Source organism: Periplaneta americana, chromosome 8, assembly GCF_040183065.1.
Source record: "Periplaneta americana isolate PAMFEO1 chromosome 8, P.americana_PAMFEO1_priV1, whole genome shotgun sequence".
Lineage (NCBI taxonomy): Eukaryota > Metazoa > Arthropoda > Insecta > Blattodea > Blattidae > Periplaneta > Periplaneta americana.
The window spans coordinates 176,064,313-176,078,849 of NC_091124.1; the positions used below are offsets into that span (position 1 = coordinate 176,064,313).

The following is a 14,537-nucleotide window of genomic DNA, read 5'->3' on the forward strand; positions in this document are numbered from 1 at the left end:
CACTTACATTATTACAGAAACTGCTTTAAATGAAAGACATACACTCATGTTTGTGTTACATATGAAATTTGAAAAGTCTGGCACAGATTTATCTGTGAAATCCTATTTTATGAAAATACAACATTGAAATCACTCCTTAGCCAAACTGAGAATTAACGTTATTTATACATTATGCACAAATGTTTCGGTAAAATGCATGATACTTTTAATCGAGGAAGTCTAACATAGATAACAAGTCTCTCTTTTTGGCATCAGGGACGACTGGTCTTCTTTCAAAGCGTTGCAAGCACTGCAAGTTAGTGACTGACGTTAATGACTGTCCTTTCTTAAAAATCCTGTGCTCTGTCCACATTTCAAGGTCATTAAATGACTGTCTTGTTTTTATTAGAGGAAAATCAGCTCTTGAGAGTCTAATCCAGTTGAGGGTGCTGATTTTGATAAGAGATGTATTCAAAAATTTGTCACATTCTGCAGAAAAGTCGAAGAAATTCTCATCCTTCATCACTATTACATTATTTGGCCTTACCTCTTCTGGAACCATGGTCTTGCATCTTTTTTTTTCTTTTCTCTATGATGCCAAATTCCCTATCACATGGCATGTAGAAATGTTCTGAAACCAGGAATTTCAAGTCCACTGAATCAAAATGTTTCTTGGCAATAATGTAAATCAGGACCATTAGAATCATCCGATTCTTATTCTTCCCTGCACAGTCATCAGCCCATATTTGTCTAGACACACTCTGATGTTGTAAAAGGAGTTACTACCTTCTCCGCGCCAACAGCTGTGCACATACAACTTACAACATTCAGTGACTACGTTTCCAACTTCGTTTCATTACATACGGAAATACTACCTTCTCTGTGCCATTGGCATGGCTATTTACTATCTTCTCAATGAAAAACCTAAAAATTCGAATTTTTGGCAGTTACGACCTTTCCCATGTCAATGCCTCAATTCTTCGTAGGAAATTGAAACCCACGAGAGAAGAAATTCTAACTTACACTATTTAATTGGAGACTATGTCTGTCAGATTTTTAGTGGTAGTGGAAAGAAATTAGTTAAAATAATACTATCTTGTATTTTTCCTTATGGCGGAAATGCATTATTTTCAGCTTTTTCCTCGTTTAACTTTTCCAGTCACATTCATCCCACAGCTTGTAAGACAGGCCGACTCCTTGATACAGTATAATCAGGATTGCGGCGACATCCTACTATCAGTAAAAAATAATAATCCGTATGTTACTCATTGCTTTAAGCACTTCGGCCATCTAAACTCAAGATTTTACGTGTTGTATGCGTAGTATAGTACATACAATCTAAATAGTCATGTCATAAATTACGGTTCATTCTGAATTTGTTTTGAACGTGTATAATTGTAAGGTATTTGTCTTAATATCATATTTGGATTTTTGCCGATTTCACGTTTCCAAAAATGAAATGGAGAACCTCCTGTCATCTTTGAATTGAGACTAAACTGTAGTCTCAGACTAGTAGTCTGACGTCACTCGTAACAATAATTTTAAATTTGAAAGGTTTGATGTGAACTACTGAATGTGCGCTATATTACTTATGATTGCTTAATTCTATTCGCCATAGGAACAAGGATATTGTAGGCACGACCAACGAGGTGAATGGCCCGAAATCATATCAAGGCTGCTGTACCGTGAAAGAGAGAAACTTTCAGCGAAGTACAGATTCTGCTTCTTTTCGTAAATTATGATCAGGAAATACTATGGTTCCGGTTGTGTTGCGAATCTTATAAGAGAGAAATTCTTACATTGTTGGTAGTGAAGATAATAATATCTGAGAGTTATTTTATTTCATGATACCGTTTTGTGGCTGATGATTCCGGGGCAAAGCATGTTCATTGATTATTTTTGCTTTGAGTGCATTGACTTGTTTAAGTGGAAAACTACAAAAGCTGATCAGTATCTCAATATGGCGATGAGCGCAATTTCCTGGAGTTCCTGGCGCTCTGTCATGCTGACTGGTGAAGGTGGCGGGTAATCTTGGTCACGGCAGCCGGCGATGTCTTGGTGCACGAGTGTAAGAAGTGTTGTAAGAATGACGTGAGGTGTGGCCTTGATTGTGGTGTCCCAGTTAGCGAGTCTATTACATAATCTACTCAGCAATCGCCCCGTTCGTCATTCCCTCAGTCATTTGCAGCAGAGAAAGAGTTGCGATATCACACAATGTCTGAGAAGTAAGTATTCCTTGTTTGTTTAATATCATGGAAGTAAGTTTGCATATCATGTCTATGACATTCTTCTCATTTTCAGAGCTGACATCGCTCTCATCGGCCTGGCCGTCATGGGGCAGAATCTCATTCTGAACATGAACGACCATGGTTATGTGGTTTGTGCATACAATCGTACCACCGAGAAGGTGGATCAATTCCTGGCAAATGAAGCGAAGGGCACCAAAGTCGTTGGTGCTCGCAGTTTGGAGGAGATGGTGCAGAAATTGAAGAAACCAAGACGTGTCATGATGCTTGTTAAAGGTTAGATATTTTATGTGTCATGTTGAGAACCACATCATTTCACTCTTGAGTAACTTAATGTAGCTACATTAGCTCTACCTATTCAGATACGACAGTCTTTGATCGTGTGTTGCCATAGTTTCAGTGTTATTGTTATGTCACATTTCGAAGAAGTTCAAAATAAAAGCTATATAGGCTGAACAAATGTACACAAATTTAAAGTGAAATAAGCTATTTGCTGGGTAGTTGCTGCTAAACCTTAAATTGCCCCACACGCAAAAAAATTGCCGTCCACTTTCCAATTAATAGGCCTACATATAAAAGTTTCTGTCGGTAAATTTTAGTAACATTCTAATAATGTAGAAGCATAAATGAAAGTATGAGCTAATGATTACGAACATGAAAGTCGTGCATCTCCTTCATAATTGATACCTACAGATTTGGGGCGTTACACATAGTGAATGATGGGAAGATAACCCTACTTGGTATGGAACTACCTACAATAAATCGCATTTGATTCATTTTATGAATTATAGGGGAACATCACATGATAGGACTTTTATCATTGTAATTACGTTTTCTTTTAGTTTCGTGGCTCCATTTCGACAAATTTGAAAATTCTAGAATAACTCACCTTTGCACAAAAAACTAGGCCTATTTTAGAAATTAATAACTCAGTATGCTATACTAAGGGTATTATAACAGTAGACATTTTATTTTAATACATACTGCAGAATATTAAAAGAACTTATAGGCTTTGTAATGTGTAACTTAACTTAAAGCGTTTTTACAACAAATTTAATCCTTGGTAAAAATATTGAGTTTTACTCCATTTATATCCATACAAAATACTCGCCTTTTACAAAATTGCTGTTATTTTATTCACTGATGTATTATAGTATTGTACTACTGTGGATCACTATAGCTGAGTAAAACCTTAAAGAAATATATTAGTCTGAAGAATATAGAGGATACTTTACGGTATTTGTTTTCGATACTTTCAGCTGGTCAGGCTGTGGATGACTTCATCAACAAGTTGGTACCACTCCTGGAAAAGGGTGACATTATAATTGATGGTGGTAACTCAGAGTACCAAGACACATCAAGAAGAACTGCCGAGCTGAAGAAAAAGGGCATTCTATTTGTGGGCTCAGGCGTATCTGGGGGTGAGGATGGTGCAAGATACGGCCCCTCTCTCATGCCTGGAGGAAACCCTGATGCTTGGCCGAGCATCAAGAATATTTTTCAGGTAGGCCTATGATATTAACACTGTTTAAATCAGGCCATAATCTTCTCTATGGAAATGCGTTATTTTTTTAATTTATGGCAGGAAAAACTTCACGATGTCAAATGACCTTCATGAGGTGATCTCTGAATATGTCACATTGAGGAAATAGAGGGACTGACTCGTTGTCATTCATCACTTGACTTGTCCATCAGCAGGTGAAAGTTATTGTGTGATGATTCAGGTTTAAATTTCCGAAGGGTAGGGTACTTACATTTTGTAGGAATGTTACTATCAAATATTAGTCCTTAACAGTAGCGGCTGGTGGCCAAAATAATGAGTGTGCTACAATCTCTATATCGGCTACTGCACACACTTATATGTATTTATCTTAATTTGAGACTCACCTAGTGACGAAATATGAAATCCATACGACATTCTTTCGTACTGCAGAACTTGTCATTTAGGGTTAAACCCCTCCATCTTGGACATCATACACTTTTCTATTGACAGTATTGCAAGAGCAGTGAGACGATTCTGGGACATAGTGTTCCTTAAAAACGTTTTTATGCGTTTCAAAAACAAAAAAACATCTTTCTGGCTCAGCAGTGGTCATTGGTGTTGTAACCAAAATATTTAACAACTTCGATACTTCACAGAATGGATCCTGTAAATTGTTGGAGACTATGTATTGTGACAATTGAACAGCCATCTATATTTCGGAAGTCAGGTCTTCCGTATAGAAATCCAAATTGTATCTGGAACACTCTTTTGTTCAGTGTAGTATAGCTGTTGACAGCAATTTTAACAGGTAGATGGTACTTGAATTACCAAATACATTGTAAGTAGTTCCGAGTTCCTCTACAAACAAGCATTCTTCATTACGCTTTACTTTTGCAATCTCCAAGCTGTGTAGTGCTGAAGCTGACTACAGCAATTTCCCGCGTAAAAATAGCCAATCAGAGCAGTGATTTCAGCTTCGCATATGCGCATAACTGTCTACATTCTCATGTGGAGTTTTGAGTAGCACAACGAACCCCCTGAGGCACCAAAGAGCGAAGACTAAACACTTTATAACCCGTCATGAACATAATCCTGGGAAATTGTCAAATGACAGATCTAATACTATGGCACTGCAAATACATTTGAGCAAAAATGATCATTGTGCTGTAGCACTGTAGCACATAAGGACGGGCTGCCCCTGGTCCTTAATGACTTTGTGGGGGAAAGAAACTGGGCACTCTAACCCATTATCTCCTGACATAGTTGCCTCATGAGTGATATCTTGTTGGTGTCACGAGGTTCGAACCAGTCTTCAGACAGTTGATTAAACAACAACAACAATGTCAGCCACCGGCGTGGCTCAGTCGGTTAAGGTGCTTGCCTGCTGGTCTGAAGTTGCGCTCAGGCGCAGGTTCGATCCCCACTTGGCTGATTACCTGGTTGGGTTTTTTCCGAGGTTTTTCCCAACCGTAAGGTGAATGCCAGGCGAATTCTCGGCCTCATCTCGCCAAATATCTCGCTATCACCAATCTCATCAACGCTAAATAACCTAGTAGCTGATACAGCGTCGTTAAATAATCAACTAAAAAAAAACAACATTGTCTTGGTAACAGTCTTATGGATGGGCCTGCTGTAATACAGTAGCATAGTCTTTTAATATTACCAATTTACTTACGAACAGAAATCATGATTATCATCACTGTCAAGTTGCAAGTTGAAAACACATGTTCAATTAAGACACATGTAGATGTTGTGTCTACATGACGCATCGTGTTCAACGTCATTTCACTACGTAGGCTTACTATATGTGGATATAAATAATTAATAAATATTAAATATCAATCCAGTACTTTGGTATACTCATTCTCAAAATTTTGGTTGAACACTTCATAGGCACTCTTCAATAAAGATAATAGTACTTGCCGCCATTTTCAGCTTAAAAGTTCCAACATCACCAAACTAAATAATTTTCAATTTACTCATGGCCACCTAGAACAATAAATTGCTCGCTACATGCTACTGTTGAACGAAATAATGGACAAGATACTCACCATCTGTGGGTAGCTTTCAATTCCTGCATGTACTCTAATTTTTTGTGGAAAAAGTTATGCAGAATTGAATGTTCACTCTAATGGTAATGGTAGGTGCCAAATCTAGGGAATCATGTGGGACTATTTTCAAAAAATTACAAATAATGCCCATGGCTTGTCAGTATATCTTTTCATTAATAATCTTCCTCGTATGTAATCGTGAAAACTTTGTAACTAATTCAACAGTTCATAGCATAAATACACGTCAAAAAAATGACTTTCATACTCCATCGGCAAGTCTATCATGCTATCAAAAAGGAGTGCGTTATATGGCAGTAAAAATTTTTAATAGCCTCCCTATCGATATAAAAAATTAAACTCAAAACCTAAGATTATTTAGGGCTAAATTAAAGAAGTACCTAATTTCTCACGCCTTCTATTCTGTAGGTGAATTCATGACATTCAACAACACTTCATGAAATTGATACTAAAACATTGTGTTGTACTAGTAGACTATATTGTAAATCTCGTCTGTATATATTTCATCTAGACTGCGACTATAAATTAAGACTTTATAATAGTATTAAGTTTTTTGACTTGTTTCATATTCTAGCTGTAAATCAATGTATGAATACCATGGAATGTTAATAAATACAATACATTACAATACAATACAATTGCTTGAATGCGTGAAGTTGAAAGAAAAGTTGAACCATGTAGGTGGACCTTTACAGCCATATAAAATTATAATTGTTTCATGATACCTTCCCCAGCTTCTATAATTTGTTTGTTTTTGAAGAGAATAGTGGATACCAGCTATGTGGAAAAAGAAAGTGATTGACAAATTGCAAATCACAATAGGCTAATTTATTCGACATGCTGACCTGCCATGGCGTGCATAAGCGTTCCCTAAGTGGTGAAGAGGGGATATGGTCATTGAAGTTGTCAGACAGTTCTCCCAGCTAGGTCATATGAATCCACTAACCAACAACAGGTGTGGTCCTCCAGACAGTTAGAAGGTTGTGTGTAGGTGATATAACCGCCATAACATAAAAATATGGTGCCTACTAAAACGGTTTTAAGATTTGCTAAGAACTCAGCATTAGTTAACGACAAGATAATTTGCTCCATATTCAATATAATGCTTAAAATTTGTAAACACCTGTTTCACAAATGTTTAGATTTTTACTAGAAGAGTGAAATATCTCTTGTTCTCCTTCCACTATTCACAAACACAGTAGTTATATAATTAGTACTATCAATCAATCAATCAATCAAACTCCTGTATCTCCTCATGAGGAGCATAGGGCATTCACAAAGTGCCTCCATCGGATCGGATCACTTCTTCACTTCGCTCCATGTTTTCCCCTCCCTAGCAATTTCCTCCAAAACTGTTCTCTTCCATGTATTTTTTGGCCTTCCTCTTGTTCTACTACCCTGGGGGTTCCAATCCAAAACCATTCTTTCTACTGCTCCATCTTCTTTCCTGATTGTGTGCCCTATCCAATTCCACTTTCGTCTTTTGATTTCTATTGCGATTTCTTTCTGATTTGTTATCTTCCATAGTTCTGAGTTTGTGATTATATCTGGCCATCTAGTTTTGAAAACTCTTCGTAAACATCTATTAACAAATGTTTGCAGTTTATTTTGTATAATTTTACTTGTTTTCCATGTCTCACAGCCATATAATAAGACTGATTTGACGTTACTGTTAAAGATTTTATTTTTTTTAGATCTAGATATAATATAAGATTTCCATATTGGGTACAACGGATAAATGCATTATTTGCATTTTTTATTCGGTTCTTTACATCCTCAAAGGCTCCACCATCCTTGTCAATTATACTACCCAAATATTTAAATTCTTGAACAGCATCAAGGTATTATTATTTATTATAACTTTATCTGTCTTTTTACTATTTAATCTCATTTCTTCAGTTTTCTTCACGTTTATTTTCATGAGCCCCTTTTATTACTTCTAATAAAGTATTAACTTTATTCTGCATGTCACCAAAACTATGGGAGAGCAAACATATATCATCAGCGAAATCCAGATCTTCCAAGGTATCATTTAATCTCCATCTTATATCTCTTCTAACATTACCAACAGACCTTTCCATAATATCATTCATAATAATCAGAAATATGATCGGAGAGAGAATACAACCCTGTTAATTAGTACTATAGTATTAGAATATATAAGTCTTACCTAAAAGCAACCCTGATTTCACATCTTTAAAATGTGTAACTGAACCGCTTGTTCATAATAATTTTGACAACCACAGCTCACAGGCACTAATCAGCAGTGCCCATTTTTAGCATGACTGAGTGTTTATTTTCTTTTATTTAAAGTCAGAATATTATGTATTTTGTTTTCATACATTTACATACAATAGAGGCAAAAGTTTTACCAGGAAAATGAACATAAAGATTTAGGTATATTATTTAGGAGTAATTTTACATTTCATAGTCATATTAATAATATTATAAATTTGTCCTATAAAAGTTTAGGTTTTGTTGTGAGAAATTCTTGTAAATTTAAAGTCAAAACTATAATAATTTTGTATAATTCCATTGTTCGATCTAAATTAGAGTATGCTGCTGTTATCTGGAACCCAATTACTAACAAATATATTCTGTTACTAGAAAAAATTCAAAATAAATTTCTAAAATGGTTATATTACACTCTTCATAATGATTATCCTACCTATGAGAGTTATGCTACAATGCTTCACCATTTCCATTTTACTAGTTTGCAAATTCGACGAAATTGTCAATCTTTAAACTTTCTTTATAAAATTATTAACAATAAGTTGGACTGTGTTGGTTTATTTTATTATATAACATTATATGCACCTAAGCTTAAAACGATATTTCGAAATTTATTTTACATACCAAGGACAAATACTGAATCCCACAAAAATTCCCCAGTTTTCCAAATGTTACAGTTATGCAATAAATTACATCCTCATCCGAATGTTGATATTTTCAATATGAATTTCTCTAGATACAGAATTATTTCTTATCATATTTTACAGAATATTGTTGTTAGTTAATTTGAAGCTACTTTCACACCTTATTTCAATTTCTCTTTTTTTCTTTCTCTTATTTCTATTTTGTTTCAGTTTTTAATAAGTGTATGTTTCCTTTTCCTTGTTTATGTTTTATAAATTAATTTGTTAGTCGTGAACATTGTAATTGGGCTTTGCCTGTTATGTTCAACAATAAATGAATAAATAAAAATAAATAAATAAAAACAGGTTTTCTAATGGGAAAGTGTGCTAAATCTTTTAAAAACTAATTCCACTGTAGAGTTCTAGATCCACTGCTCTTATCATTATATCAATAGGAGTCATAATGTACTCTTGTATGTGATTTTAGTCGATTGCTGCTAAGGCAAATGGAGAGCCTTGCTGTGACTGGGTGGGTGAGGACGGAGCAGGTCACTTTGTGAAGATGGTGCACAACGGGATCGAGTATGGAGACATGCAGCTGATCTGCGAGGCATACCATCTCATGAAGACGGCTTTGTCACTCACGAATCAGGAAATGAGTGAGGTAAGTAGAAAATAAGTCTCTCCATATGTTACACAAGATGATAGCGCAGTTGAAGTTAACATGATAAATGCTTTTGTATTGCAGGTATTTGAAGAATGGAACCGTGGTGAGTTGGACTCATTCCTTATAGAAATCACCAAGGATATCCTCAAGTTCAAGGACTCAGATGGTTAGTATGAATTAATGATCACTTGTCACAAACAATATGGCATCTGATTTATTTGAAATCCACTTTATGGTGGAATTTCATAGATGAATTTAATTTTTTCCTTTTGATAAATTAGTTTATTATCTGTACAGATGATAATAACAGTGAAGAAAGAGGACTCTAACTCTTGGAAAGGAAAAGAAACGTTACATAGTTTTTCTTACAAACATGTTAGAATTTAATTAATTAATATGTTGTTGTTGTTGTTATTTTCTAATGCCAGGCATTTGACAATAAAGTCATTTGACCTCTTGCACTCCAATATTTTTCAAAGTTATCATGGTCAGCCACTGAAGTACAGATTTTGAGGTGTTCCGAATCCATTTCTTGGTTTGAGTTGCACAATGGACAGTTAGGGGACTGATATATTCCAATTCTATGCAGGTGTTTGGCCAAACAATCATGGCCTGTTGCCAATCTAAATGCAGCTACAGACGATTTTCGTGGTAAATCGGGAATTAACTGTGGATTATGATGCAGAGAGTTCCATTTTTTCCCTCGAGATTGTATTATCAAATTTTCTTTGTTGAAGTCTAAGTATGTAGATTTAATCAATCTTTTCACAGAGTAATACGTAGATTTAGTAACAGGTCTGTAAGTAGCAGTGCTGCCCTTCTTTGCTAAAGCATCCGCATTCTCGTTTCCCAGGATCCACAATGGGATGGTATCCATTGGAATACAATTCTTTTATTGAGTGATATTAATTGAGAGAGCATTTCAGTTATTTCTGCTGTTTGAGATGAAGGTGTGTGTTTAGAGACGATTGATAGAATAGCTGCTTTGGAGTCTGACAGTATAACTGCATTCTTAAATTTATTGATGTGGCATAGAAGATTCCCGAGACTTTCACTTATTGCAATGATTTCTCCATCAAAACTTGTTGTTCCATATCCGAGAGATCTATAAAGTGAGAAGAGACAGCATGTAACACCTGCACCAGCACCTTGTTCTCTGGAGATCAAGGATCCATCAGTGTATAAATGAAGCCAGTTTTGTGGAGGGTACCTAATATTAATTGTCTCTAAAGACAATTGTTTCATTATTTCAGTGTTTACTTCTGATTTCAGTGTTTCTTGTATTAAATTTAGATTATACTCTATGTTTAATAGAGTTAAAGGGTTTGGTTTAATTTGTAAGTTTTCTTTTAAATTCGGGATATTGATTTTCTTGAACCATGGATATGAAACTTTTTTTAGTTTTCAATCTACAGAGAGGACTGTAATCTGATAAGTTTTTCATATTGAATCAGTACATTAATTAATAAGTACTGGACATCATACATTTAACTGCACTTTTTACTTCCAAAATTAGTTAGCATCTTTAGTTCACACTTAGGCGAATTAACTTCCAGACCATTCGACCTGAATTTCCTGACTGGAAGGTGACTATACACTTCCAGTTTATTCCTAACATCAGTCCAGATTTGGTTCATGATGGAGAAAATGATATTTTGTGCGAGATCGTGCGTATTTGCTTGTTTTCCGCACAGAACCAATACGCGGTAAGTGTGAAATACCACATTCAGTATTCCCAACGTAACACACACAACAATTTCCCTCTTCTTACCGCTTAAGCGCCATATTCATTTTACTGCTTTAGGCTTTTAACATATTATTTTTAGAGACGTTTAACATAGTAATAATTATAAATTGGAAACTTACCACTGCAATTTCACCTAAATTGCACTGTTAATTATTGTTTTTAGATATTTGCAAAAATTAAGTAAAGTCTACTACTCGAAAGCTATTGTATTCCTGATACAAGTAACATTAAGGAAGCCGTGAAAAAATCAACAAGACTCCAGATGCCGATGTTATTACTGCAATATGTTATGTAAATAATATTGTTAAAATATTAAAATGAAAAAATAAATCATTACATAACCTTACCGTTTGTTTTAAGTTTGCATTTATAGACTGGGGGAAATATCACGGCCTGCTGGAGTATAGATATTTTTGTTTTCTAAAGTTGGCGTCATTAAACAGAAACCAAGATGGAGATTTCATTGCAACTAATTAGAAATTCGTCTTTCAGGTATGTAATAAACGATCTTCGCACAAAATAATGTACGATACACGAGCGGTATGTTTGTTTTCATGTTCTCGGAAATTAAAAAAGCTCGACTACGTTTCGCTTTTTCAATCTTTTCCTCGAACATGAAAACGTCAACATACCGCTCTTGTAACGTATATTACTATTTCAGTATGAGAGTTTGAAATTGGGATGCTTAATGCAAAAAAAAAGAATTCTTCGAAAATTTATCAGGCATCATTCATCATTCTCATGGGTTATAAACATGCACATGCAAGAATTTTTCATGACAGGATCCATTTTTTTCATCGTAGTTGGCAGGATTTTTATAATAACATAAATTTTTTCTCAGAGGTAAATAGTTTGTCCTAAAAAATTTACTGCCTCATGAGAATGAGTATCAAATATGGTCCACACCTGTGGAGTAACAGTCAGCGTGTCTGGCCGCGAAACCAGGTGGCCCGGGTTTGAATCCCGGTCAGGGCAAGTTATCTGGTTGAGGTTTTTTCCAGAGTTTTCCCTCAACCCAATATGAGCAAATGCTGGGTAACTTTCGGTGCTGGACCCCAGACTCATTTCACCGGCATTATCATCTCCATTTCATTCAGATGCTGAATAACCTAGATGTTGATACAGCGTCGTAAAATAACCCAATAAAATAAAAATATCAAATATGCTAATATGATGATGGAAGAGTGGGACAGAGAAAAATTCTGCTCTCAAATATCATATGTACTTCGGTACATTGTAATATAAAATATGCTAATGTTCACTCATAAATTTTAAAAAAGCACTATTTATTTTACTTTTCCTTTTATCTATTTCTTCAGTTAGGCCTAAAGAATTTCCAGTAGAGCCAAAAAAATTATCATGAATCTAATAACAAAAATTAAATCCATGATGAATCTTTTGTACACTACTTTTAACACTTTAATATAAATAAGCGAAGTCGAGATAGTGCCGAGATCTAGTAGGCTCTGAGGATGGTGTCAAGTAGCACCGAAACAGCTGTAAGCCACACATGCTTACATAATTAACACGAGTAAGATCGCCATTTAATCAATTATTTAAAAATTAAACATTTATACATTATTTGCTATTTTGTGTTCTGGAGATTTTGAAAATATTTATTAACCAACAATTTGGATGTAATAATTGCAGGTACTCTAATTTCCATTGGTATTGGTTGGTTGGTTCAAAATGCTTGCACAGGTTCTAGACTATTCTGGTACTGTCTAATTTCTTTTCTCAAGTAGGGAGCACTTAGGAAAGGGGATGCATTGTACATAATAATAGTATGATAACTGGAAAAGATTTCGTATTGTTAAGTACAGTGGTCACAGAATATCTCTGAGCCTGACAACGGTTACATTAACAATTTCTGTTCCTGGAAGTGGACTTCCAGGAGGAAGGAACAGGTGTGACGACATTATCTGTATAAAAACAAATCCTTTGCACTGCTGAAATTAAAAGCCTCCACTCACTGTCACTGTCAGACTCTATTACTTCATTGTAATAGACGAGCAACATGTAGAGGGGTGAGTAGTTTATGTTTCTGGTTTTAATATATGCCCAGGAAAGATGGACTGAAGTATGAGCTCTTTAAATATGCTGGTGAAGAATTTACATACAGATTTCTGTATTTGGCAAAATTCGAACCCTCCTAAATGTTAGCAAAAAGCTATTATAATACCAATCTATAAGAAAGGAGACAAAAAGAAATGTGAAAATTACAGAGGTTATTAGTCTCCTCAACTCAGGTTATAAATTTTACACAGCTACAATAAAAAATAAATTATCACAATTTTACGAAGATAAAATTACAGATTAACAAAATAGTTTTGAAGGAGGACATTCTTGTTGTGGTAGCTTCATTATGAACATTTTAATAGAAAAGCACAGAGAATTCAGTGTTAAAGCTCATTTAGCAGTCATTGATTTTGTTAAAGCCTTTGACAAAATAAACAGAAACATCCTTTAGAGATGCTGCACCATGATAATGTAACAAATAAAATTATTTCCTCTATTTATAGCTTATACAATTGAAACGAAATTGCTGTATGAACTAAATATGGGACATCTAATTGGACCCCAATAAATGAAGGCATTCGACAAGGCTTGGCCTCTCATCCCTATTGTTTATTATATACAGAATGTCGAAAAAGTATGGAATATTACTAGTAACTTTTCAAATTTTAATTTTACAAAAAAGATAAGTTTTATACAAAAGTTGTTGGAGATAAACCACATAATACCAGTATGATGTCAGTGTTCGAAAAAAGTTAGCTATTCAGGCGTACAAGATGTGACAGTAAATTTTATTTTTTAAATGTCACCTTATATTAAAGTTCATGTATTCCGAATCTCCATTAAATTTTACGTATCAATGTGCAGAAATTTTACCCATTCACGCACTTCATGTCTTTTAACTATTTATTAAACTTCTTTTGTGGACTTCAAACTTGAGGAAAATAAGTATGTAAAATCATGTTGAATAGGCCATAAAACTAAACAGAACATTATCACTAATCGAACTTGACAACAGATGCTCAAAATGGAAACCATTCGCAGCCAAACATTGTCCCAGTCTATTACGGAAACAGTCCATTGTCTTTCTGACAGTTACATGACTGACTATTATTTTCGTGATAGACTGGAACATTGTTTGGCTGTGAATGTTTCTCATTTCGAGCATCTATTGTCAATGGTTTGTTTAGTTTTATGGCCTACTCAACATGATTTTACAGACTTATATGTCTCAAGTTCGAAGTGCATGAAACAAGTTTAATAAATAGATATGATATGATATGATATGATATGATATATGATAATGATATATATGGGCTATTCCATATGAAATCGATCAGTAAAAAACCTCGCATTTTTTTTATACTCTAATTTTTTCCCTATTTATACAAGGTGCTGAGGAGAGTGCATTTTCAAAAATATACTATCGAAAGTCAAATGATTTTCGTATGGATAAGTGACAAATTTAGCGTATT

The 14,537-nt window shown here is 34.7% G+C and overlaps 1 protein-coding gene across 1 annotated transcript in view; it reads left to right on the top strand.

The window, feature by feature from the left end:
• The first annotated feature begins 1,485 nt into the window (after window positions 1–1,485).
• Pgd (phosphogluconate dehydrogenase) overlaps window positions 1,486–14,537 on the top strand; it is a 34,334-nt gene continuing 21,282 nt past the window's right edge. The window contains exons 1-5 of the mRNA XM_069834096.1: window positions 1,486–2,204; window positions 2,281–2,501; window positions 3,485–3,729; window positions 9,120–9,296; window positions 9,381–9,465. Of these exons, the coding sequence (XP_069690197.1) occupies window positions 2,194–2,204; window positions 2,281–2,501; window positions 3,485–3,729; window positions 9,120–9,296; window positions 9,381–9,465 (739 nt within the window). The 5' untranslated portion in view covers window positions 1,486–2,193. The remainder of the gene's footprint in view (window positions 2,205–2,280; window positions 2,502–3,484; window positions 3,730–9,119; window positions 9,297–9,380; window positions 9,466–14,537) is intronic.